The sequence below is a fragment of the Phasianus colchicus genome, chromosome 19, assembly GCF_987193195.1.
Source record: "Phasianus colchicus chromosome 19, bPhaCol1.hap1.1, whole genome shotgun sequence".
NCBI classification, from domain to species: domain Eukaryota; kingdom Metazoa; phylum Chordata; class Aves; order Galliformes; family Phasianidae; genus Phasianus; species Phasianus colchicus.
In genome coordinates, this window is record NC_143454.1 from 11,018,895 (window position 1) to 11,045,745 (window position 26,851).

A 26,851-nucleotide genomic window follows, 5' to 3' on the forward strand; every position below is an offset into this window, starting at 1 on the left:
AAGAGGAAGCCACCACACCTGCTACCTGCCACTGCCCCACCTGAAGGCTGTGCCTTCAGAAGGTGCCACACCTCCTCCCCATCACGCTGACTCCTACAGAAGGCATAAGCCAAATGTTTAACAAATTCTTGTTCCTTGTCAGAAACAATGGATTTCAGGGACTCCTGAAGAACAAATCGCTCCAGTGCTCTGAACTGAACAGAGAAAAGGAAGAGAACAAAATAAAACAAGAAGCCACTGGGGTTTTGGTTTTAAACAGAAAATGCACTCAGTATAATTATCCTTTGTCTACCTGATCTGTCTGTTAAATATGCCACCTCTACACATAATGCCAGGCTTCTTTTCCTTGCCAAAGCAGAAGCATCCCGCATAGAGAAGCAGGTCAAACATACAAGAGTTTGGTGAGACACAGAAAATTTTGCATATATACATATATATTTAACTATGTTTACATGTCATTGCTACAATATATTTTATAGTATTACTATTAAAAGCAGCATTTCAGATGACAAACTAAAAAACACCAGCCTAACTTCAAAGTTACATAATATATCAGAGTTGAGTCATTTTGTTTGTAATGCAGTAACATTTTTCCATTGCAGAAATGGTTGCAATGGAGTTTAGTAACAATGATAACCACTGACTTCCCTGTGATTATTTTAGACCAACATATTTGATGGAACTGATCGCAGTGACAGGAAGGAGGGCAAAGCCCCAGAACCCTCATTGAGCAGCTGTACCGCTTCCAGATGATAGAAGCTGTAAGATCTGGATGTTCTTATTTTACATCAACTTTTAGCTACCCAATCCCATGGCACAGTATACAACTAATCCAAGTTGTGGTACTTCTATTACTATCTTCCTCTCCCATGGGAACTTTGAGATCTCCAGACCATTTTCTAGTAAATGGGACTGAGTTGCTTTTTATCTGAAATACAGACACATTTCATTAATGTCTGTATTTGCACATTAACTTGGCCAGGCTCAGCAGTTACCCTGTCTCCTCTCCCCGCCTTCCCAATCTGCCAACCTGAAGGTGGCCAGAACTGAGCTGCAAGGAGAGGCTCTGGAGCACTGCAAAGGATGCTGAGCCCTGCACTGTCTGGAAGAGCTGACTGGAAACACTGCTGACAATGCTTCATTCTCAAATCCGTTCATATCCAGAGCTCAGAGGCCTAACAGCAGGAAGAGACATTTACTGCTAAACATCAGAAGTACAAGAACATGACACAAAAGTAGAGAAAGGGACGCACTTCAGCTAGTGGCTGGCATTGCCTTACATCTTAATTCACTGACTAGATTTCTCACCACACAGAGATACAAACTTAATTCTTTTTATACTTTAAACCCACATTTCCACCTTCCAAAAAAGCAGCCAAAGACACAGGTACAGATGGGGGCAATTTCAATCTCCAGCTGAAGCTGTTCCTCGCACAAAAGCACCAAATAGCTCTCAAAGACAACTTCAGCATCATCTTCAGCTGTCCAAGAAGCTGACTTGGATTCCCCCTCATTTGCAATGATCACTTGTGCATTTTTACTAACCAGCTACTGAATCAAATCAAGGCACAATTCTTTGAGCAAGGGAGAAAAAATTCAGCACCTCCTCCCCAGCTAGATGCCCCAATTACCAGGCAGCATGGTGAGAATGTGTCTCATTCTACGATAACTCTGCTTTCTTTGAACAGAAAGAAGTTCAACATGAGGTTGAGAGCATTTCCCATGAGAGCTGCACACCACTGGGCACAGGGCATTATCAAGACATGGGATATGCAACTACCAGCTCTTGCCAAAGAAAGCAAGAGCTGAGGGCTTGAACTCTGCTCCCCCAGGCAGCTGCCCAGGAAGAGAAGAGCAGCAGCAGGCACAGCTCTGATCAGAAGCAGCAGCCCGGTGGTTCCTGCCAAGCCTGCTCTGCTCAGGCCTCCTCACCAGCTCCCTTGTGAGGCTCATGCAAAGGACAGGCTTGCAAACAGATCTTGTGGGAGAATGAGAAATGGAGCAACTCTATAGGGTTCAAAGGCTCCTCTACAGATGAGATCTTAAAAATAAAATAAAAGTATGGCAACTTGTTATGTAGAGCTTCCACAAACTGAGGCAGTACAGCCCACTGTGGATTGAATCCACAAACCTTAAAAAAATCAATTTAATGATTAAATTAAGGAGTCCTTGATATTGACATGCTCCTGCTGTTTACTGCAGAGATTGTGTCTTTTTTCAAGTGATCTCCATTATAACGTGTCATTTATGCAGATGAGCTGTTTGCTTGCTTTGCAAAGAGGTAACTTTTTCAAGCCCTCCTTCTCAAGTTATGCAGTTCTGAAAGCATCCCGACTGGCTCACGTCACCCAAATTGCAAGTATTAAAGTATTCTCTGCAAAGGCTAGAATCTTTTATTCATTTCTCTTCAGTAGCCATCATTTACAAAACTAGCTTCATTAAAGGCTTAGAAATCATAATAGCTTTGCATCATTCAGCAATGGTGACTTGAAATTAAAATAAATCCTCTTTACAGAGCAGACTTGCTTAATTCTACATTCCATAATATCTGTCACATGTGAATCTTCTTATATCACACATCAAATTCTATATGAAGGAAAGCCTTTAACGACCACTAGAGATGATATTCCAATCCATTTTTTTTCACTGAACATTCATGCCTCTGGGAATATCTGCATCCTACTTTAATTCCAGAAAAGTTATCAACAAGAGAAAAACTCAGTGACACATTAGAATATATAATTCCACCCAGACTATGTTTTGCCAAAACACCCATTCGTGCTTTACAGGAGAAGACAGAAATCTTCTTCAGGAATTAAAACCTTAGATCTCCTCTCCCTCCTTAGACAAACTGCCTGTGAGCAGCAGCACAACTCACTGACAGAAACTATGGTTCACTATTCACTCGGCGGCGGCCAAAGTTCACTCACTTCAAGGTACAACCCCCCCCCTCAGGTCAACACCAGGCAGTGTATCCTTGATGTTCAACAGTGGCCCTTTCCTCTCTGAGAGCAGCCAGCTCAAATCCTGTTACCAGATTTTTAATGTTTCCTTATACTTATGTAATGCCACTGTGCGGTTTTTGGTGATTTACAGGTGTCAATGAGAAGAGAATTTGCCCTTGCCACAAACTGATAGGAGTTCAGTATTGACTTTTCAGAACTAACTGAAGGGCAAATAAATGAAATTTTTTTTCTCTACCAAAATCAGTTGAACTTACAACTCCCTTAAGAGAAAGGGAACTTATTTCTAAACAGATCCACATTGACACAATTAATCCAACACGAGATATGTTGAAGAACTCCTTACTCTTCAGGAGCATTTTCAGAGAGTTTGGACTCTCACGTGCGTGGATTAGTTCCCTATCTCTTTCAGATCCTGGAGGTGTTTTGGTTTTACAAACACCATCTTCACTGTAATGATTCAACTATGCATATTACATACAAGCTCCATATACTAACATTTTCAAAGAATTTTAAAGAATACTAATTCCTTTCTGAAATCCCAGTAAAAAAAAAAACAGGTGGCTTCCACGAGGGGCAGAAAGCCTTTTAAGTCCTTACAGAACAGCATAACACTCCCACAGATACAGATTTTACTCCTTCCACTGGGATTGTCCAGCCAGTTCAGAGAGACCACTTTCCATTAAGAAAAGCACAAAAGCAGACCAGAGGAAAGGCAATGCACACCTCAGAGCATATGCTGCTAACCACTGCCCTCCAGACAACAACCAACACAACCTCAACTAAAAAAGATCAGCATTCAAAATGAAGACCTTGAGATATTTGAAGAACTAAGAGTTAAATTGTTGGAATTTGATATTTTTCAGAGAAACAACCATGACCTCAAACAAGGCAGAAGGACAAGTCAGTAAGAAATTTTCTCTTGAGGAAAGTTTTGCCCATATGCAGAAAGAAGGAGAAGTTCATTAAAAAGGCAGTTAGTTCTTGGGAAAGCATTTAATTATAAAAATTAAGAATTCAGTGTCTCACAGAACAACATCTCTGTTAATGAAGCAAGCTTCAACTTCTAGAATTCTGAAACGTTGAAAACAGACTGAAGGTCAAAAAGAATATTTGGGTTTAGCAGATGTAAACTGTATGTCCTCACTGGAAATGATAAGCCTTCTTCGCCACAGTTACAAATGTACATCCTTGTACTCTGAAGGGCTGTTTTTTGTTTTCTTTTCAGCACTGCAGAATAGCTGCAATGGGCATGAGAGAACCTCCACACGAGCAGCTACAGGAACTGTTGTCAGCGCCAACTCCTTCAACAAAAATTCCAAGTTCACATGTAAAGATGAAAGGAAACAGCCCTATACCTGAGCAGCGGGTGTCAGCCTCAGCTCGGGCACTATCTCACCTCCTCACAGGTACAGGCTGCTCTCCTCCACGCCCCGCCTGCACAGCGATCCTTACGGCTCCCCGACCACACTCGTGCTCGCTACGCTTTCTGCTGACTTCCCCCCTTAACTTAAAGCCCTCGGCGCACCCCAAGCATCAGCAGAACGAAGGCACGCTTTTCCTGCTCGGCTTTTTTCAGCCTGTGGGGCTGCGACGCGCTGGGCGCAGCGTCGGGCCCTGCTTTCCACCATGACTCCTCTCCACCATTACCGCTCCGCGATGGAAGCGCCGGGAGCGCTCCGCCGCGCCGGAGGCCCCCAGGCAACGGGCCGCGGGCAACACCGACGTGCGAGGGGGGAACCGGGACCGCCCCCGCCGCGGCCGGGAGATAAAAGAGATAAGCGAGATAGGGAGATAAGGGCACAGCGCAGGGAGCAGCCGGGGAGGCTCCGTCCCCGCCCCGCCCCGCCCCGCCCGGCGCTGACAGCGGGCCCTGCCCCGCCGCGCACCTGCGCCCGGCCCCGGCCGTCATTTCGAAGCCGCCACCAAATGGCTGCCCGGCGGCCTAGCGACGGGGGACGGCCCCCTCCCCGCGGTGCGGCGGCGGGCGGGGCGCCGAGGGGCCGCGCTGGGCGGGCCGGGCCGGGCCCCGCTCCCCGTCACGATTCCGCAGCGCCGGGACCCCGCGGGGCGCCGGGGTGGGGGGAGCGGGCGGGCGGGGCCCCGCCGGGTCACCGCGTCCCCCTTTGGCGGCCGCCCCCGCCCAGCCCCGCTCCTACCTGCGAGGCGCGGGCGGAGGGGCCGGGAGCAGGCGGCGGCCCCGGCCTCTCACACGCCATGGGGCGGGCAGCGCGGCGCGGCCCGGCGGAGGCTGCGGGGGCCTCGGCGGCGCCTCCTCATCGCGCTGACAGCCGGGAGCGTCGCCCCGCCCCCTCTCGCGAGAGCCACCCGCCGCCGCGCGAGAGCCCAACGGCCGCGCCGCGCCCGCCGGCCACGTGACCGCCGCGGGGAGGGAGGGGGCGCGGGGCATTGTGGGAGTCGGTAGGGCGGGGTCGGCGCTGGGGTGTCCTCGCACCGCCCGGCGAAGGGGCGCCATCGAGACGGCGGCGTAGAGCGGCTCTCGCGACCCGCTAGCGCCTCCCCGCGGTCTGTCAGCGCGCTCCGCCAGGTACCCGCTGCTGCTGTTGGTTGTTCTTAAAATTCAATTAATCACTTTGTAATGACTCTCCAGAAGGAGGGGGAGAGGCTGAACTGTCGCGGTCCTCGTGGAGATTCCCGCACCTGGCGGGAGCGGCTGAGGCGCTGAGGAGACGCGCAGGGCGGGAACGCGCTGCAGAGCCGCTCGGAATGGATCGAACGTGGTTAGAAGGCGTAAGCGGTCCTGAAACGGTGTGCAGTTCTTTTATTGCGGTACGTCTATGACAAGCAGCTACATGTGGGAGAGGGGACAGGGAACACCTTCAGGGAGGACGCGCTCAGCAGCAGGCCTGGCACCTGGCACCCCGAAACCGCCCGACTGTGGCCGCCAGAGGCGCCGTGCACAGCTCAGCACGGCCGCACGCGCACACACACAAAACACACACAAAACACACACACACACACAAAACCCACACACAAACACAGGCACACACGCAGGCCCTGGTTCTGCCTCATAACTGCACGTTTGTTAAACTACAGTGATCTCTGCTTTTCTTTTTTTTGTCTATTCCAAAATGTGAGGCTGTTGCACAAGATGACTCCCAAATGAATGTCACTACTGGACAAAAGATTGTAATTTTAACCGCTGTAACCAGCCGCTTTCTCTGGGTGTGTCACTTTTGTCACTACTCCTAAAGACATGGATAGGCAGATGTAGCATGTGTGTTCCAATGTATCAATGCAGTGGAATCCTTCACAAGTCAACTGATATGGAGTCAAACATTTTAAAGAATTTTTGGAGGAATGTGGCTCAGTCAGCTTTAGAAAACACAACTTGTCCCTTTTGACTACATGATTTTTGAGGAAGGCATACACATACAGCTTAATGTGAAAGGGAACCTGCAAATATCACCACAATCCAACTAATGCACACTTCTGTACTGAATTAAATCAAACAAAGAACTTTAAAAATACCCAATGATACAAGTTTTTTAAAAAGCTTCTCAATGAAAGTTTGCAATATGTGAAGATAGTGCTAAAGCTGGCATATTTGATCATTTCTATTACAGGTAGTAACGGGAAACTGCACTGCATACATTGTACATGCCCAGCCCCTCGTGTAACTGATAAATAAAACCCCAAACAACGACCAGTTACAATCACTGAGAATGAAATTAAATCAAACCTGTTAAATGACATTAAAAGTTGTTGTCTTGTATTTTAAAAACAGCCAGGTTATGGAGCACAAATGTGATACTTCTGGACTCAGCAAGAGTTTCACAACAGTGTTTGTCAACTTTGAAGGAAAGTGTATCCACATGTGATACAGACAAGATTAAGAACTGCTTTCTGCTAACTGAAGAATCTAATGTAAGTACAATTATCTCATAACAACAACTGAATCAATTCTTTATTCATTTCACATTAAGTGCAAGAAACATATACCAGTCAAAGACAAGTACAGGATAAAGATTTTGCATTACAGGAGTTCACTGCTTGTGATGAAACTGAAATAACTTTTGATAAAGTACAAACACAGCTATCCAAACACACAGTTACTGTTTTACAGTATTACAGAATTAGAAGATCTCTATGTCTAAGTATTCTTTTTAAGATATAATGGATTGCTTTTCAAAATGAACATAGCAAGTGTTATTATATAATAGCATACAGTTTATGTTTTCACATTAATATATGTATCTAAGATTTGTAAGAAAACAAAGACAAATCTTACAGCTCAGCAAATGGGCCTAACTTAATCAGAATAAGTCAAACAGGCACTAAACACTGGTATGACAGAAGAAATGATATGGAAAGAAATCTAGAAAAAATCAGATCTCATTCATAAAACTGAATGCAAGTCCTTCTAATGAGAGTATCCAATTAAAAAAACCACAAACTGCAATGAAATACTTTTTTGTTCTCTTTTACCAATTCCCTATTTGCAGAAGGCAACTTGAGTATGAGCACATGCCTTTTTTCTGTTGAAAGATCCAGCAAAGTTCAGTCAAGGAAGGAGATGACATCACCATAATTATGCATGAATACAGTCGGTGTGACTGACTTGCTGAATATCTATAAACATCTCTAAGCCATTATAAATCAGAAGTGTCACGGCTCAGGCTTCAGCTTATTGCAGTGTCCATAAAAGTTTTAAAATTGGCAGTGTCTGCCCTTGAAACAAAAGAGTGCAAAGCATCATTAAGAGATAATAATTAGAACATTTCAGGGATGTTACAAGACAGGCATGAAACTGTTTCCTGTGTTTTGCCATTTACTTTCAATTAATAAACCAATAAAAAGTCCTTTTGAGGACTTACAGCAACAGCAGCCCTTGCACAGCAGGCAAGATGGCTGTTTTCAGGACCTGACTGATCACCAATCATAGAAGCTTTTTGTGGAGCCTGGCTCCACACCCACTCACCTATTAATCACAGTCTATTTCAATTTTTGTAATAGTATTCAGATTTGGTTTTTCGCTGCCACTCCTTCCGTGGACAGATGTTAGGTGCTTTTTAAGAGCAGACTTGTGTTTGAAGTCCATGTCACAGCAGTGACACTTGTAGGGCCTGTCACCACTGTGTATATTCAAGTGATCCTGCAAAGTACTTTTGGCAGTGAACGTCTTCAAGCACACCATGCACTGGAACGGGCGGATACCCATGTGGCCCCGGATGTGTCTGTTGAGATTCTTTTTTTGCGTAAATGTTTTACCACACTGCAAACACAAGAAAAGCTTGTGCATTTTCAGATGTCTAAGATAGTTCTCGAGATGCAGAAATCCTCTTGGACACTTTGGACATTGGTTCCGCCACAAATGATCAGAATCATCCAGATTTTGAAACCCATTTATCTGAGTGGAAGTCCCCTCTGGATTGTCAGTGACAAAAGCCTGAGTGTGACTTCCTGACATTTCTGTATTTCTGCTTTCAACTGTAGAATTTATCAAGGAGTGCTGGGTTTCGGGAAAATATAAGTTTGTTTTAGAGGAGGTGCAAGGCTGAGGAAAATGATCGTTTTCCACATTAGGTACATTCATAGAATCCATTCTGAAGATACATATTTCATCATCCTTATATCCTATTTCAACCGTTGATATGTCTGGGGTCCCTGTGTCCTTTCTTTCTGAGCCCAAACTCTGTGCCGCAGGCTGCAAGTTATCCCCCTTCTCCTGTTTAACGGAGAATTCTAAATTAACTGGGCTATCTTCATAAATCTCAATTATTTCACAGTCTTTATCCGAAACATCGTCCTTGCTCCTCAGTTCAGTGTCAGAGGAATGGCATTTCTCTGCAGCCTGGCTGCTATTCTCCATGGAAGCGTCGATTTCCAGGTATTTCGACAGCGCCTCGCTGCACTTCTCCACAATGTGGACCATCTGGAGGTAGCTGGCGGCGGTCAGGTACTTCAGGAGCTCCTTCCTCTTGACCTCCAGCGCACCCGTGTAACAGGAGAGCAGCAGCTTCCTGCCCACCTCGGCGCTCTGCAGGATGGTGATTCGCACCTGCCTGGACTGGTTGAGCAGGAACTGATCCCTCATGAACGTGGAGCAGGCGGCAAAGATCACCTTGTGCCCGTGGAACTCGGTGTCGTTGATGTAAATGGAGACGTCGCAGAAGAGGTTCTGCTGCCGCAGGAGGTTCATTTTCTGCAGCACCGCATCTCCCTGCTGCTCGAACTGGAAGCGCAGCACCTCCGAGTCCGCGGCCATGGCGCCGGGCCTGCGGGCCGCCCGTCCCGGGGCCGAGCTGTCCTCGCCGGTGCCCAGGCAGCGCCGAGCGCACGCAGCGGCGCCGGCAGCTCAGGGCACGGCCGGGCCGGACCGCGCTCCGCCGCTCGCCCCTCCGCCCAGCCCCCGCTCCCGGTGCCGCTCCGCCGCCGGTACCGCAGCGCCCAGCCACCCGGAAGCGCCACCCGAAGCCCCGCCCCTTCCGGTAGCGCGTCCCGCCCCGCGCCGGTGGGAAATGAGAGGCGGTGCGGAAGTTAGCAGCACGTTTATTACAAGACTTGGCACTGCTACAGCGGCACGGCGCCACCCGCCCGGGAGAGGTAGCAACGCAGCGGCCCCGCCGCCCCGTAAGGCGCTCGGGAGGGCGGCGGCGCAGGGCCCCGGGGCGGCCGAGAGGAACGGGCGGCGCCGGCTCCTGCCGCCGGGCCCGGCCCCCCCAGCCTGCTTTGGTAACGCTCGGGATGAGCCTCCCGCCCAGTCTCTGGAGAGGTAGCTGATGCTCGGTCCGTCGGCTGTAGGCCCACGAGAAAGCGCTCATTCAGTGAGTGATGAGAGCCGGCAGTTCACCCGTTCACCTCCTTCTTCTCAAAATCGCAGTCTATCGCGAGCTCCCAATCCTTTCCACGATTTCAGCTGGTGTCACGCTCTGATTCTCGGCCTTTATTCCTCCCAGCGGCTCCAGAACCAGAACCACAACCAGCCTCATGGAAGCATTAAGTTTCTTTGAGAGGAGTTCAGCGGCAGCTATCGGTTTTGCCAAAAAGTCAGGGGAGAAAGGCTGACACTTCAATCGTATCAGTTATGGACTTGCAAAACAGGCCCTCTAAACGAAAAAATAAGGAAAGACTCATCCCTGATCCCTGCAGGAGGCTGTGCAGCTGCACCACGTTCTGCAGGAAGACATGCTACATGAGCTACCACTGCTCAGTGAGGTGGTGAGCCCCAACCTCGTAAATCTAAGACTTCTAAGAATTCTATGTCAAATAAATAAAATGCCAACATAAAAATCCTAATATATTCAAGAGGTTATTAAAATATTTTTGTAGTAGACCAGATATTTTTAGATTATGCAGGACGTTGTACAGCACATTAAGTTGTGAGACTATCCACTTACCAGCAAATAGTATTCTACACATTAACACATAGATTACGATAACTGCCATAGTCCTTATCTGAATATGCAGCATCAGCAGCAACAACCACTGGATCTAGTCTTTCACTAACTGGAACAATGCAATGAAGACAACATTTTACATACATGGACAATTAAGTTCATCTTACTCTAAAATCAAGCTGCCTCTGTATATTCTGTTTATAATAATTCTCACTCCATTTTAATCTAATCCAGGGAAGAGGCAGTACCCAGGTTTTGCTTTTCCAATATCTCTTTTATACTCTTAACTTCTCTGCTCCATATAGGGGCAAATCTTACATGAAATCTACCAGAACACTTCACATTGCGCTCATCAGCACATTGCCCTCTTAGATCTCCACTGCTTCTGGATTTACATAGCTGTCTCCTGCATAACTCTTTTGGTCTGTATCCCTTTGCCAGGCGAAAAGCACAAACGTTTGTAAGTCACCTTTCATCCAACAGATGTGTTTCATTTTCATTGAAGAAGCAGTCTTCTGCATTTCTGCTTTTTCCTATTTTTTTCTGCCATGATCTCACCAAATGGTCACAAGCAGCCTTTTAAATGAGTAGCCAGCAGTCTCAGCCTTCTCACAAGTTGGTATCACCACAGTGCAGGGTGGACAGAAAACCCAAATATCTTGATCAAATCATCTTTTAGTTTCTTAGGATAACCTCTCATCTCTTTGTTTCAGCTTCAGGCCACCAACGGCTATTTCAACAAGCTGTATCCTCCTTGCAATAATATTAAAGCTTTGAAATTCCATGAAGAAACTTTCCAGACAGACCTCCTAATAACATCCATTTTCTTGGCATTTGTACAGTTTTATTCCTTTCTCTGGCAGAAGACCATTTTCTTTATTATGTCCATATTTGTATAGTGTTAGATTTTCCACTAATCCCTTACAGCACGTTGACCTGGCTCTGCAAAGTTCTTATTCTCCACATCTATCTTCTTTTTGACATCAGAGCTACAACTTATTTCCACGTAATGAATAACATTATAAGAACTTCTTAACGACGCAGAAGATTCTGCCCAAAGTCAGAACGCAAGTGTCAGATGCAACTGTCATGATCTGTTTTAGCTCAAAGTTATACTGAAAGCAGGTTACTTCAGAGGAAAAAAAACTTTTCCCATGCCTACCTATTTTCTGCCCCAAGAACCTGAATTTTTTAAGTTCCAAAAAGTTACATTTTTGGCCTAAATATATTTGCTACAACTTGAAAGATATAATGCCCTTTCCACTGCTTATTACTTCATAGCTGTCCATGTAATAATAGTTAATGTAACAGTCAAGTACAGTAGTTCAAAAACTCAATTGCAAAAACGGATTCACAGAATCACCTTGCTTTTCTACTCGAAGGTATGTGGATTTCTGAAAATGGTCTGCAAGATTAACACATTTTTACCATTCATCAGTGTCAAGTCTGCATAAGGAAATCCTGGTTTCTACATATACGTATCTGAAGACCAAGACCAACTTTTGATAATTACGTACAAAACATTTTTCTGCTCTAACACACCTTTGGTCATACCTGTTGAGCATTTTTAACCATACAATAGCAGCCTCCCCCCTATCCCTACCCCTCATTCAAACACACAATACTACTTTTAGGTAGGAAGCATAATCTCAGCCTCATGGCAAACCTTGAGGAAAAGAGCTGCACTGGAAGAAATACTTATTCCAAACATAAACAGCAGTTCTCTACCAAGGATCAGCCACTTGATTATTAATCTGTGCTACACTTCAATATAAGAATGCTGTTCCACTAGGAATGGTGTTCAGCAGATGAGAAATTCGTTTCTTTCAGCCTGATTGGGATGTGGGTAACTCCATGGCACTTTTGTGAAGTAATAATCCCAAAATCCCAACTAATATGCCATTCCCACAACATCTGATGTTTAAGGCGGTACACATGAGGTATTGCTAAGTACAGTCGATAGCTGATAAACTAACCTATGGAAATTATGCTACCTATACCTCATCTTAGGCTCTGTAAAATGCTAATGGGCATGAATTATGTAGGTCACTTTAAAGAAAAGCATCCTTTTAGTATCCAAGAAATCAAAAAACTTCATGTTGTTAATGTTCTTACCTACCTATGGTAAGTACTTTTTTCTTTTTTTTTTTTTTTTCATATTAACTGACGTGGCTCTTATTAGTTCTCAAGGAGACATACACAAGAGTTAAGGGGGAAAAAAAAAGCATGGAGTTCCTATACATTGCAGCTTTTAAAACAGATTCTTTTCACAGTGTCAAAAAGCAGTGTTTTTTCACTCCAGCTTTGCTCTAAAACCAATTAGGAAAGTAGCAACTGCTGTGATTATTTAAACAAAATTTATGGAAGATAGATGACAACTTCTAGTTTTGAAGTGCTTACCTTGAATCAGTACATACAATGGTAAGTGCCCTTTAATATTTCTGTGTATGACAGCTTATGAAACAGGTCATACCTGGCACTCCAGGTGCCGAGCTCACGCATTCCAGAGCTGCAACCCATCTCATTTTGAACAGTTCTATGCAATGATCAACTAACCCTGCCAAATTATTCAGGGCTTCACCTCTTCATAATGCATGCCAACATTAAAAACCCTGAGAGCTTTTAAGATAGTGTTAACTGGCAGCAGAAATTTCTTGAAATAGTTTAGAAAGGGAAAAAAGTGACACAAATATACTTCATTTCAACTGTAGGGGTCTAGGGGTAAGATCAGACAAAAATAACGTTAAGAGGTAAGTTTAAAACAAATTAGCACTATATGGAGTGCTTTCAGTGATCCAGTGCTTTATAAAATAACAATTGGGTTATCTCACACACTTGTCCTCTTTGCTCTTTCCTCCATCTGCCCAGACACAGAGAAGCCTCTAAATGTACAGCAGATGGTTTACTTGCAGCACACAGCAACAGTCTTTCAAAAGGTGTTAGTCTTGAGTCTCCTAATCAGAGAGAAATGAAACAATTAACCCCTTAATCCACAGTAGAGACACAGACAGAAACCTGAAGGAAGATTGTTATTCACAGAAAATATCAAGTAAGACTAAGAACGATGGCTGAAGACCTGCCAGGTTTTGCAATCCAACCCTCCATCAGAAGCCTTTCAGAGCATACCACTAGTTTAGGTAAGAGCCCAAGCCAACTGTTTGCTCCTCTGAGTCATGATCCCTACAAAGGGCTGTTTTTAATTGCTTAATTGACACAGGTACTATCATTTCTTAAACTGAGCACAGCCTGAGGCAGCTTCCCTGCATCCAGTACCTGGCTTCCATCGGCCTGCTGACAGACCTTACTGTCTGTAGCAGCACTACATGTGAATGAATCGAAGTCCACCGTTATGTCTTGAACATTTCTTTCATTGGCATTGTCAAAGCTATTTTTACCATGTAGCTGTTTAAGATGTTTCCTCAGAACGGGCTTATGCGCAAACACCATGTCACAGTAGTTACACTTATGGGGCTTGTCCCCACTGTGCAGGTTGAGATGGTCCTGTAAGGAACATTTCTGAGAGAAGGTTTTCCCACAGATCTTACATTGGAACGGTTTGATGCCTGCATGCACTCTCATGTGCCGGTGGAGATTGCCTTTCTGAGTGAATGTCTTGCCACAGAGGAGACACATGAATAGTTTGTGCATCTTTAAGTGATTAGCATAGTTTTCTAGATGCCGAAATACTCTTGTGCACTTTGGACACTGATGGTGCCACTGGAGGCCTTTGTCTATACCACGGTTGTTAGACCCAAACATATCTTTAGAGGCCAGAATGATGTTATCACTGCCAGCATATGAAAGGGCATAATTGTGGAGGTGGTTTTGCTCTATTTCACTTGCTCTGTTTTCAACAGTGGAGTTGATTAGAAAGTGTTGAGGTTCAGAGGAATGCAATGCAGTTTGTTCAGAAGAAATAAACTGGTTCTGATCCTTCTTATTTCTAACTTCTGTCACCTCCCCAATGGATTCCACCTTGATAATCTGAATATCACTATCCTCCATGTCCATACTGTCTTCTGAAGGTTGAATACAAGGTGAATCTTGTGGCAGAGAGTCTTCATCTTCTCCATGTTCCTTCAGCTCAGAGGAGTCACTTTGCTGTTCACACTCCTTGCTCTCCAACGGCTGCTTCGGTTTTATGAACTTCCAAAGTGCCTGGGTACATCGTTCAACAATGTGGCTCATCTGCAGAAAGCTCGCAGCAGTTAAGTAGTTTACCAGCTCCATTTCAGGAAACTCCAGAACTCCACTGTAACAAGATAAAAGCAACTGCCTCCCTACTTCCGAACTTTGCAGGATAGAGATTTTTACATCTCTAGAGTCATTTAATAAGAACTGATCTCTTAAAAAGGGAGAGCCAGCAGCAAATACAATTTTATGCCCATGAACTTCAACATCATCTATATGGACGACAACATCACAAAATTTGTTTTCTTCTCTCAGTTTGTTCATTTTCTGTAACATCGAATCGCCGTAATTGTCAAACTTGAAGTGAAGAATATCTGATCTTTCTGACATTTTGGCACACCTAAAGGAAAGCAGCAAGGAAAAAAAAAAAACAAGTGAGAATGCTTTATTTTGTTTCCAGAACACAAATCAGAAAAGTCTGTGTTACACACTGCCCTGCAGTACCTTAAAAAAAAAAAAAAATTGATGCAGTTTGATTATGAAGTAGAAACGATGACAGATATTCTCTTGAAGCAGTGTCCTAAAACCTTACAATGTCTTCCACATTACTTGTGGAATTTAAAGGGAAATCATGCAAGTATTTTAGCAGTCTTAGCTGTTGTATAGTTTTGCTTCCACAATAAAATTCTTCATAGATTTTTGTCTTTTCCAAATACAATGACAGCCCTTTAGCATTTTGGTTCTTTGTTTACTTCCATGTTAAAGAGCTTTCATAACACACATCTGCAAGACACAAAAATCCCTCTCGTACATATAACATGTTACTTTAAAGACATGCAGCCCAAGAATAATGGTTACAAGCCCTCTAAGACACTCCATCATTTCAGAAATATTGATATAGGACAAATTGTTTTGCTGCAAGTACTTTTAAGTCCAATTAACCTATCTTAGCAGAAAGGACTACACAAGCTTTCCAGTATCAGCAGCACTGGATTTAAGTGACTGTCCTACATTGCCTTGAACTTGTTTTGTGTGTGTGCACATGAAGAGGAGCAGTAGTCTGTCCTGTGTTTTTTTAAAGGATCTAAGAAAAAATGTTCCGTATAGCCCCACATTCTATAAATCATGCTTCCCAGGCTCCCTGATTTGAGTATGTGGGGAATGTAGGAAGTCTTGTTTCTTACATTCTTTGAAAGACCACTCCTCTAGGAATTTTGTTCTCCTATTTGGAATGAAAGCCAGTGGGTTTTCTAAAGGACAGATATCAACATGTTATCTTGCAACAGTTCTCTTAAGAGTTTATAAGGCTACACTGATTTTGATGAAACACTTCACATAATACTGACAGAGAACCGTGATTGCAGGAAATTAAGAAATCACAGAAGATTGACCAAATGACGCAAGGTTTGGTGAGATGCAACAGCAAAACAATACCAAAGTTACACCTCACAACTATTACAAACACCACATTGAGCTGGAAAAGAAGCTTCAAAGTTCACAGGTAAAAGCAGATACTGCTCTCTTGGGGCATGAAATTTTAGCTCAACGTACACAAGAGGAAATAGAGTTGTGCCTCTTGTAAGTGAACCAATACACAAGACAAGGGTTCCAGGAGGAACATTTTCAGCAGTATCTGCTGACAGACTGAGTTGTTCCAATGTTCTGATGCGATATCATTTTGAGACGTGCACCACACACAGCTACCAGTGTGCGACGTACAGAAAATACAAACTATTAAAACCTGGTTGTATAACTGCGGACTGAACATTCAGAGAGAGCGGCAGCATCGGTAGTACAACCGACTTTGTTACACCTACAGGCTGCGAAGCCACACGCCTGAGTCGCCCCGAGTCCAGTGCCGTCTGGCACACTTCATCTCCGGGGCAACGAAAGCCACCGCTGGGAAGCAAAAGTCTCCGCTACGCCGCGAGTGAATGCGCACAGAAAAGAGCGACCGGCCTTCAGGCACGTTAAGCTGCCTCTAAGGACGCCAAGGAGCCAAGCAACAAACGCGGCACCTCTCGCAGCCCAAACCGGGGCCGGGCGGAGCACAGCCGCTTCGTCGCCGTGAACCCCTCCGGAACGGCCCCGGCCGCTCACGTCGCGGTGCCGCCCGCCGCCCCCCAGCCCCCGCCGCCGCGCCCGGAGGAAAGGGCCGCGTACCTGGAGCGCCGGGCCGCGTCACCCCGCCGGCACCCGCTGCCGCTGCCCCCGGCTACGGACCTAGAGAGGGGAGGAGAGCCGCCGTGAGCCGCCGCCCGGGGCTGGCACCGCGCCGCCCCGGCCCGGCCGTCGGCCGCGCCCCCCGGGCGGCCCCGCGCCCCACCGCGCTCCCGGCCGGGCCCGGCCGCCCTCCGGAGGCGGCCCGCGGCGGAGGTAGCGGCGGCGGCGGGGGGGGCGGGAGCCGCGCCCCGCTCCGGGCCCCGCTCCGGGGCCGCGCCCCGCGCCCCGCGCGCCCGCCGGGACCTACGGCTGCCGCCAGCGCCCGCGACGGCGACTCGGAACCGCATTGTTCGGCCGCCGGAAGCGCTCCCGCGCCCTCCGCCCCGCACCCGGAAGCGCCTCGCGGGGCGCCCGCCCCTCCGCCCGGTCACGTGGTGGGCGGCAGCGGCGGCCCAGGCCCGGCACCGGGAGGCGGCGGCGGCGGCGGCCGGGGTAGGTGGGGTCGCGCTGCCGGCCGGGGCTCCCGCGCCCCGCGCCCCCTCCCTCGGGCCGCCCCCCGCCGCCGGCCCTCGCTCCCTTCCCGGTACCGGTCCGCGCGCGGTGCCGCCCCGCCGTTCCTCGCCACCCGCCGGTGGGAGAGCGGCGGAGGCCTCCCGCGGTCCGCCCTTTCCTCCGTCTCTGCCGCCGCGGTGTTTCCGGGCCCCTGCGTGCGCTGGCCGCGCCGTGCCCGGGGCGGAGTCCTCCCGCCGGGCGCTGCCCTCAGCCGGGCCCGGGGCGGAGGAGGCCGCGTCGCTCCCCGCGACCCGCGGTGTTCCGGGGCCGCCCCGCGCGTCCGCTGCCCCCGATCCGCGGCCTCTGGCGGTTCCCGGGCGGGTCCCGATCCGCGGCGCTCCGTCGTCTCCACAGCTCCTTTCCGCCCCGCGTGCCGCAGCGGCGGCGGTTCGGTCGGGTTTTCCCTTCTTGTTGGCAAGTACGTGCCGGAGCCCGGCGGGTCGGTGCCAAGGGCCGCGTCGGGTTGGGGCGAGACGAAGTGTAAATAAACGCACCGCATGCGGTCGGGTTAAAAATCCGTATGGGCAGCGATGAAGCGAGAGTGGAACCGGTGAAAATAACATTTGTGGGCTTCCTCTGCTCGGGTTGTTTGTGGGGAGGAGGAGAGGAAGACAGGAGCGAAGTTTGGGAGAGAAAGGAGAAATTGCATTTATTGCTAAAACACAAACTGGGAACCGAGTAATGCATGGCTGTGCTGCTACGTGCGGCAGGGGCTGTGCTCCCAAACCCCTTCTCCTGCAGGGGTTTGTTAAATGGCGATGCGATTGGTGACATTCTTGTCTACTTTGTTTGAAAAAGAATGCCTGACAGCAGTGGGCACATCAGAAACGCTGTGGTTTTACTTTTAAAGGCTGCTACTGAGCATAGAAAGGTCAAGGACCTGAGCGGACTTCATTCTTAGTACACAGAAAGCACATTAACAAATTGAGCCTGGCGTAGGGCTTTCCTTCTCTTTCCAACTCCAAGGGCGGGCAGCTTCTAGCAGCATGTATCGCATGGAACTCGTTTTTTTTTTTTAGCTCTCACAGCATGTTCTTAAAGTGCAATGTGTGTCTGGTGAGTGGAGCACTGCGTTCACATCAGTCGTGATGAGAGAGATGCAGAGGGACGCGGAGCGTTGTCTCCTGGCTGGGTGCCCCTGCCCCATGCTGTCCTGCACGTGGCTGTGCCCGGTGCACAACCAGCAGGGTGTGCATGGGGCACTACTGGGCAGCTCCCCCACACTGCTGTGGGCTGGGCTGCCTGAGGCAGCAGCTGTGTTTCTTCTCTGCGCTGCGGTTTTCCAGGGCCTGCGCTTTGCTTCTGGGACTGGAGGACCCGCTTGGTATGAGAGCCTAAAGTTAGAATTCTCTCATCTGAGTTCAAATTAAGGTTAAAACCAAGACTACAACTCTGCTAAGGAGTGTTAACAAAGATTGCATTAGCTGAACTCCTGTATGTTGTCTGATTCCTGGTTTTGCATGAAATAGGCAATGATTCCGGCAGCCCCTGCCATCTGTGCTTCAATGTGCCCACAGGCAGTGGGGCTGTGTGCTGAGGCAGTGCTACCTCCTGGTAGTGTCTGTCTCTTGAGCTTGGTGGGAACCTCTGTGGCTGTCGGAGGCTTTTAAAATGCTCAGCAAATTTAGCATTGTAGTTGCTATTTGTATAGAATTTGCTCTCCTTGGTCAACCAAAATCTTTATTTTCACATGCAGTATTCCAGTGGTTTTATTGCTTCATTGTGAGTGTAAAATGCTTCTCATTGCCTTTGAGAATGTTTTGCACGGGGAAGGCAAGGCTGCAGTTGTTTCCTTGAAGGAGTGGTGGGTGAAGATCAAACATAGGGTTATGAGGCTGAGCATGTGATACATGAGAAGAAGGCTGCTGGTGATTGATCTTCCTTGCATGTTTTTTTCCCACAGCTGCAATGGAATACTGCTGCAGGTATATGCTCGGAAGAATTCAAACCACAGCTCCTTTTCCATGTTTCTCAGTGTGACACCAGTTTTGTTCTAACAATTTCTTGCTCTGCTCAGACAGAAAATCTGGGCAGCTGCCTGTCAGACAGCACTGTGCTTTAGCACTTACCAGGCTTTTTTTCAGGACTCGTGCATTTATAAAGCAGTAAATGTGCATTATTTGAAAGTAAGGGGGAAAAATGTCACAGGTGTCAAAGCCCATAAAGAGCCAGGGATCCTAAAGAATGGTGCCTTATTTGTCATAAACCAGCTTTGGGTAGTCCTTCATAAAGCTTCTGAACCCGCTACAAATTCCACCTTTCACCCTGACTGAATCCAGGAAGGAGAACTTCTGCTTACATTGGGCTGTGGTTGTTGTTGTTGAGTTCTGTTACAGCAGAGAAATAGAAGCAGAAATGATGTTACTTTCAGTGATGAATTTATATGGAGTCAGTCCCCTCAGTATCCCAGCTGTGTGCTACCTCCTGTATTTCATGATTTTCAACACTGTATGCAGTGAATTTTTATTATTTTTAGGGGTAGTGGATATAGGTTTGCTCTGCATGCCAAGCTTTTTAATTTTGTTGTTTAAGGTAATTTTGTTTTCAATAATTTAAGTCACGTTACCGTATCATTCCTCTGTACCTGGTGCATCCCTCAGCCACGCTGTGCTTTGTGCAATTGCTGTAGGAATTGCTTCAGAAATGTAAAAGCTGAAAGGGTTCTGGATGAGAAAAGATCACCTTTTCTCTCTAGTTTTGCACAGTTAGGCTTATTCTTACTTCTGCCCTGAATACTCCAGGCGTTTTGTTTGTTTGTTTGTTGGTTGTTTTTTATTTGAATTCACCTCTAAATTCAGTGCTACTTCTGGTGCTGATGTGAGGGTAACTGCTGTTCTAAGCAGCTGGAGGAGTTCACAGCTGAAACCTTGTTTTCTTTTGCTTTCCTTCTTGCACGTTGTGCTACTGTGGCCATTCTAAATACTGCAAACCAGACTGTCTTTGGAAGTGGAGTGAAGCAGCCCTGGTCGTGTGCGATTTGCTTCCCTGATTGCAATGTCACAAGGTTTCATTGGGCCTCACTCTTTCTCAGCAATACAAAATGGAAGATTTTATCTTTTATATTCTATTTGCTTTAATCTCTTTTAAATTTATTCTGACTGTTCTTACGAGGAAAGTTTTGCTTGTGAGTGGCAGATGAGGTGCCAAATTCTTGGGAAAGGGTAGGAAGGTAAAGGACCTGGTTTAGTGATATGGTAGGGAGGGTTGGTAGTTGGTGACCTGGGAGGTCTTTTCCAACCTTAATGATCCTGTGATTCTAAAGGACAAGTGTTTAATAAATCTGTAGAACCATTCTTGAACTTTGGTGGGTTTGTCTTCCGGTTACGTGAGATCTTAGCACGGTGCGTGGTGTCTTTGGTCTTAGATTGACATTTTCTTCAATAGCCACAGTAAGGAGGCTGCTACAGATGGGTGCTTGCTTAAGAGATAAACAAGAATACTTTTAAAATACGGTTTGGTTCTTGGATTTGCAGTGTGTAAAAACTGCAAGCATAGAGTGAAGGAGAATCCTACTGAGAATTAGAAATTTAAACAAAACTGAAAGCAGTGACCCAAGCACCAGCCACGTTCATTTACAGCTTTTTCCAATGGTCTGTTCTGAGGGGAGAGGCCAGGAGATCTATTTAATTAGATAAGCAGAGAAGTTAATAAAAGTTTGCCTCTCAGTATGCATTGTGCCCCAGCATCTGTTCCCGTGGAGGTGTAAAGGCACCTTCAGGCAAATGCGTTACTGAGTTGTAGTTGTGCGTCGGGGACAAAACATGTGAAAACTCATATTTTATTTGCATTGAAACAAAATGGTCTCTTGCAAGGGCTGAGATGTTGGCTTCTTCAGGGAAACCTTAAAACTCGAGGTCAGCTCTTGGCTGGGTTCTTTCTCCCGATTCCCCATGCTGTAAGAACAGACACTTTGGTCCTTGGGACGGCTGCGGGCGGTGCTGTGCTGAGCTGCCCTGCTGCTGCCGTTCTCTCTTTTTGATTTCAGAGGAGCCATGAGCCTGCTGCACGTCAATGCTCTGCTGGGCTTTGATGTTCATCCTTCTGCACCAGCATGTGCTTTAATGAGCTCAGAGCTTTCTGCAGTGGGTTTTGCCATTGTGAGTTTTCAATTCAGGTAAAGCGATCTGTGAGGCAATCTGCTCAAAAGAGTGATATGAAGCAGTAGGGGAAATAAAGTGCATGGGGAGCAGAGTGAGGGAATATGGAAATTCTCGCTGACTTCAGAAGACATTTTAGTGTTTTTAGTATTTTATGGCGGCGCTTTTGCAACTGAACCATTTGGGCGTTAATCCCAACTTCTGTTGCTGGTTCCAGAGGTATTGGGCAATGTGGTGCATCACTAACAAACAAAAGCTTCTTGCAGTAGTCTCCCCTTTCCTGTGCTTTCTTAACTTGTGCAATATCAGTAAGAGTTCTGCGCAGCGTAAAGTTGGTGAAGTTGGGCTAATCAGGACCTTCTGCTGTTGCAATTCTGTGTTGAGAAACTGCTGCAGGGGTTGGGCTGAGCCAGTGGTGCCCCTGCACTGAGTGTGTGCTGTTTGCAGCACGCTGCCACCAGAAGGAGCATACAAAAGCACAGCGTAATTTTCCTGGTTAATTGAAGTTAGTGCTGGTGAAAGGTGTTGGATTGAAAGAATTTGGAAATAAGTTAACACTTCAAGACAAGCAGTATGGCAAAATAAATTGCTGAATTGATCCTCACCTGGGTGGTCTTTGCAGCTAAGTGTGATCAAAAGCATCTCTCCTGCTTGTGCCGCCTTTGTGTGGCAGATGAGTTTGCACCGTTTGTATGAAAATAATGCTGCTGAGGGGATTTGCAAATGTTTGCAGCTTACTTATATTGTGTTTCAATATATTTGATGTCAGTTATTTTCAGATTCTCTGTAGATGACGCAGTAAGGAACTTCTTTAGAAATTAGACAGTGCCAACTTTAAAAATGAGAGCTGTGCCCACCTTTAAGGTATCTGCATCTCCTGGTGAAACTTTTAAAACTGCCTACATTACTCAGCCAGTGACTGTCACTACAAGTCAGTGCATCTTTCCAAAAAGGATATGCAAATATCATACATACTTTTGAACATGAAAGCCAGTGATCGCAGGTATGTCAGTGAACACCCACATCCATTATCATACGCACTGCTTCTGTTGTCCAGTGTAGGGTTATTCAGGACCGTGAAGGGACTCAATTGTGAGAGTGATCAGGTTAAAAATAACACAGAGGAAAAAAAGTGTTGTCATCCTGGCAGATGTTCAAGTCATGTTGGTGGCTGTGGAGGGGGAGAAGGGTATTGATAGAAATAAAAGCAGGCTTTGCTATTTTCAGATGCTTTGTTCTTGGTTCAGAAAGGAATGTGATGAGCTGTGCTGGACATACCAGCTCACTGCACTTGGCTGCTCTGCTGCTCCCAGGTTGGGACTGTGCTCCTCCGAGTGGAAGGCAGAGCTTGGGTGGAAAAGATGCTTGGGTTTGGCCGTGCTTGGGATTATGCAAAGACCCAAGCCGTTGTGATAAGGGTGTGATTGGGTTTCTGGGAAATTTGATCAGCCTTTTTTAGTACAACAGTCTGTTTTGAGCCATTGATTCTGAGAATCTGTGTTGTAGAGTTCAAGGTGTGCAGCTGAACTTCACCTTTTGTTCCTTACTTCAATTATCTCTCTGTGCCAGTTCTAGCTTTTTAAAATCCTCTTTTGGCTCTGATTCTCAGTACTGATCCAGCCCACACTGTTCTTCCTGCTTCTTGGAATCTTTTATTGTTCCTTACAGTACAGAAGATTCAATGTAGGCTCACAGAGCACTGTATGTCCCACGGTTCTAGAGCATCTTTAGGCAAAATACCAAGGGTTGGCTCTAGCTCTTTTCTGGGAGCTGGGAATGTGGCTGCAGTGTGCTCCAATAGCTGCAGAAATTGTTGTGGGTTTCTTTTGTGTGTGTGAGCACAGATGAAGGGAGATGGATCATCTGAAGAAAGGAAATGGACCTGGCCTTAGGACGAGTCCCTTGTCACTGCGAGTAGCAGATGCTCCAAGGGCCCATTTGTGCTACGTGTAGAGCAGTGTGTGATACGATCGTGAAATACTGCAAAAAGATGCTTTAACTTCCCATTTGTGGGCTGTGGAAGGCAGTGATCTAATAGTAGTGTGCTTCTTAGCAAAATCAAAGCAGGACCATTAGTGTACACTGACAGAAGAGTTGTGACTTGGTTGTGCTGTCAGATGTTATGTTTGTTTTTTTTTTTTAACTAGTCAGCAGGTTTCTGAAGAGAAACATTTGAGCATTTTAGCATGAAGTTTATATAAGTATTTTTATGATTTTTGTTTTTCAGGAGTTTATAAAATATTTAATCTCATTCATGAGTCGAACTTCCTTTTTAAGTCATGGATGACAAGGCTTCTGTTGGAAAAATCAGTGTCTCTTCAGACTCGGTATCCACTCTTAACAGTGAAGATTTTGTCTTGGTTTCCAGGCAAGGGGATGAAACACCATCTACAAATAATGGTAGTGATGATGAAAAAACAGGACTGAAGGTAAGAATTAATAACCTGAGTTTGTTCACTATTCTTCTAATTCAAACTAACCATAGAAGAGCTTAAAGAGGGACTTCTTTATTGTGGAAAACTTGACAGAAAGGAGAACTTATTCAAGAACTGATTTTGCCTGGAGTTTCTACATTACTTTGCTGATGCCAAGGTGATAATTAGGTTTTGTGTAAGAGCTTTATCCATCACTACCTGTGGGTTGTTTTCTTTCCCACTTAACTTAATCCCTTATGAAGTCTTTAGTATGAAACAGAACTCGAAACTGTGATTTCCTCACAGCTTTCAGGTAGAAAGCAACATTAACACACATTGGATTTGAACGTATTTTTGAATTCAATTATGTATTAAAGTTTTCCCCAATGTGAAACATTCTCTTTAAGAAATGCAAGAGTGTACTTATAACCAACAACTTGGCATGAATCTGAGAATACAGGCTTACGTGGGAAGGCTTCTGTGAATTGGAAGGGCATTGACATCTTCTCACTTTTAAAAGGATATTTCTGGAAAGAGACCTTCATCACTTCTTTTTCTTTTCTTCAGCTATTTAAAGAAAATCTTTCATCCCAGTATATATTTCACAAGTCTTTAAGCAAAGTGACACTAATAAGATGGTCACTCAGAATTCTGTCTTATTAACGTGTTAAAGGCTGAGCATTTCCTGTAGTGTTTCAGGTTAGTGTGTTCTTGGTGGGAGATGGACAGACCTATTCCACTGCTGCAAGAGACTGCAGTCAGTCACATCTATGTCTTTAAAATAATGTCTTTAAAGACGATAAGGAATTGTGTTCCATCTGGTGGACTGGGTATTCCTCTTTTCCGTAGCAGCAGTTGGTACAGAGACTTTGAATATTTCTTGATGCCTTTGCTCATCTTTTACTTCCAATTGCTGTCTTTGTTTTTCTTGCATCGATTTGAGTCCTGCACAGTTCAGGCCAGCATAGTGGCTGTTTTCTTTTATAAAAGTCTTCCAGTTAATTCTGTTTCTTAAGACTTAAGATCTTGTGTTTAATCTGGCAAAAATGTTCACTTACATCTTATTGCAGTTGCAGAATTTTGTATTTTCACCTCCTAGATGGATAGTCTGCAAAAATTTGAAATTTCCTCAATAATCAGCATGATGTTCTGTAAAACTTGCTTAAAGACTGCAACCTGACACGAGTCTGTAACCTCGTGGTAGGTGCTGCATATACCAGCAGCTATAAATACTTCAGAATGCAGTATGGTTTCCATCCGTAGTGGTCCTTTCCTTGAGAATGCCTATGTAGTAATGTAAGTGATTTACCTCACAGAGTCACAGTGCTTCATTTGAGCCTCCAGGGGATGTTCATGGTCTACCAGATTTTTCATTCCATGCTGTTATTCCCCAAAAAAGTTTGGACATGCAAAATGCTGTAGTCTGCAACAACTCTCACTCCACAAGAGAGAGATTTGTATTGCTTGTCTAAAGACTGCCTTACAGTGGCTTTCCTGGTTTGTTAGTATGATTGGATGCATCTTGTTGAGTACAGTCAAAGTGTTAAAGGGACGTGTATGAAGTCATCTTCATGAGGATTGCAAGTATTTCAGAGAAGAATATCTGTAATCAATTTCAGACTGACTCCTGAAACTTCCCACTCAACTTTTCTGTATATGTTTACTTCCAAATTAGTTTATAAAAACTAGCTCCAGGTGTGCTCCACCACTTGATGGGGAAAAGAGAGCATTAGCACTGCTGCTTCCTAATCAGCAACTGTGCAGGAAAGTTGTGCTGTTCCCTGGCTTGGTGCTAAATGTCACAGGGTTTTGCAGGTCTTAAAGATAAGCTTCTTTCTGAATTTGGTGCCAGGACTGAGCACAATCTCTGAACCAAGCAATTCACCTTGAGCCTTTCCATTTCTCAGCGTCTGAGCGTACGTACTGCTCCATTATTGGCTGTAACCTGTGTGATTAATGGAAATGTTATGCCTCAGATAAGCAGTCAGTGCTCAGTTTAAGTTCTGTCAATAGGAAAATTCCTGTGTTAATCTCCTTCTGCTAAAGGCTAGGAAGATCTTTCAGCTGGCCTTCAGGTCAGAAGTAGTCTTCTAGTGTTTTTCTACAAGAATATGGAGACACTACTTCAGAATATAGCTTTGTTCTTTATCCTTTTCTTAGTCTTCAAATAGCCTTTCAGTAGACAGTTTTACTGTATTATTGAACTGCTTATCTGTGTGAACAGATAAATGGAGTTCTCAAGGTTGTCAGAGAACTGAATGTTAAAAGTACTGTCATGGTGATATCTGAGTGTTAAAGAGTGTGTGGAAACAATCTAACTACAAAATGAGACCTGAAGTTAGGCATTTCATAGGAACGAACAAAGAGGAAGGGTTTTTTAGGGAAGAAGCAATTGCTTTGATATATGTAACAAGGCTGAATTGCAGATGTCAAAACCCATTTGCTATGATGAGCCCACCAAGAGAAACAGAGAATAAGTATAGGTTTGTGTTTGAGCAGAAGTCTTTCTCTGGTGCTCTGTTTCTTTAGAAAAGCAGTTTGAGGATCCTACATTTGCTAAATGCAGTCTGATGATGGTGCTAGAATGTAGGCTTGCGTTTGCAGAATGCAATAGACTGTCAAATTTGTAGATCAAACCTAAGCCTTGCATTGCAAGTCCTTTGCTAAGTTAGAGATCTATATAATAGTGCTGTGAACTACAGCAGAGTCCAGGAGCACATGAGTGAGGGGAAGGCAGTAACCAACACTTCTAATAAATGCTTTGTGGCACTGTAAAGAAACTTTTGAAGGAGGCAATGTGCTGTGTAAAACCTAAGCTCAAATTAGTTTGCAGTGTTGTGAGAAATAGGGAAACCATCAACCAGGCTAAATGGTTTCTGTCTTCCATTTCAGGCAGACCTATATGAATGTACATATTAGAGCCACAGTGCTTATTTATTCATTGCTGCCGTTAGCTCTGCTCCACGTTTCTGTGCTGCCTCTTATTGGCTTGGAGGCTGCAGCAGAGTTTCAAACAAGTTTACACCTCGTGTTTGCTCTTCCCTCAATGTGGTAAATTTATGGGGTTGTGCAAGACTGGCTGAGGTGAAGTTGGCCTTTGTTCATGTTTTAGGCCTTATTTCTTGGGCAGCTGGTTTGTAGCTGTTGATTCTTGGGATTATGAGAACAAC

General features: G+C 45.6%; 4 protein-coding genes across 9 annotated transcripts in view; 1 reads left to right on the plus strand and 3 right to left on the minus strand.

Moving 5' to 3' along the window:
- RC3H2 (ring finger and CCCH-type domains 2) overlaps positions 1–5,281 on the minus strand; it is a 29,916-nt gene extending 24,635 nt beyond the window's left edge. For all 3 annotated transcript variants that reach the window (XM_031601931.2, XM_031601929.2, XM_031601930.2), the window contains exon 1: positions 5,123–5,281. The gene's annotated coding sequence lies outside the window, so the exon portion shown is untranslated. The remainder of the gene's footprint in view (positions 1–5,122) is intronic.
- A 1,584-nt stretch (positions 5,282–6,865) lies between these two features.
- On the minus strand, positions 6,866–9,417 carry ZBTB6 (zinc finger and BTB domain containing 6). Its single transcript, XM_031601942.2, has one exon. The coding sequence runs from the start codon at positions 9,190–9,192 to the stop codon at positions 7,909–7,911; it is 1,284 nt and encodes a 427-aa protein (XP_031457802.1). The 5' UTR covers positions 9,193–9,417; the 3' UTR covers positions 6,866–7,908.
- Positions 9,418–9,495: 78 nt separating this feature from the next.
- Positions 9,496–17,001, minus strand: ZBTB26 (zinc finger and BTB domain containing 26). 3 transcript variants are annotated; one of them, XM_090121554.1, is made up of 3 exons: positions 16,922–17,001; positions 16,619–16,678; positions 9,496–14,855 (listed from the first exon to the last, which is right to left on the minus strand). In XM_090121554.1, exons 1-3 carry the CDS (start codon positions 16,963–16,965, stop codon positions 13,529–13,531), a joined length of 1,431 nt encoding a protein of 476 aa, XP_089977680.1. In that variant the 5' UTR covers positions 16,966–17,001; the 3' UTR covers positions 9,496–13,528. The 3 variants fall into 3 exon arrangements, with proteins under 3 accessions (XP_089977680.1, XP_031457800.1, XP_089977679.1); XM_031601940.2 differs by having other exon boundaries at positions 16,926–16,996; XM_090121553.1 differs by having other exon boundaries at positions 16,619–17,001.
- A 27-nt stretch (positions 17,002–17,028) lies between these two features.
- The window catches only part of RABGAP1 (RAB GTPase activating protein 1), a 60,868-nt gene continuing 51,045 nt past the window's right edge, over positions 17,029–26,851 (plus strand). The window contains exons 1-2 of one of the 2 annotated variants that reach the window (XM_031601958.2): positions 17,029–17,110; positions 23,495–23,696. In XM_031601958.2, coding sequence (XP_031457818.1) covers positions 23,547–23,696 — 150 coding nt within the window. In that variant the 5' untranslated portion in view covers positions 17,029–17,110; positions 23,495–23,546. Of the gene's footprint in view, positions 17,111–17,494; positions 17,589–23,494; positions 23,697–26,851 lie in introns of those variants that run through there. The other variant, XM_090121578.1, reaches the window with a different exon arrangement.

What these genes read in the sequence shown, in the direction of transcription:
- ZBTB6 (XM_031601942.2), bottom strand. Translation starts at nt 9,192, where the DNA reads ATGGCCGCGGACTCGGAGGTGCTGCGCTTCCAGTTCGAGCAGCAGGGA.
- ZBTB26 (XM_090121553.1), bottom strand. Translation starts at nt 16,965, where the DNA reads ATGCGGTTCCGAGTCGCCGTCGCGGGCGCTGGCGGCAGCCGTAGGTCC. An exon ending in GACGCGGCCCGGCGCTCCAG is followed by an intron (nt 14,856 to 16,618) that starts GTACGCGGCCCT and finishes GCTTTCCTTTAG; the next exon opens with GTGTGCCAAAATGTCAGAAA.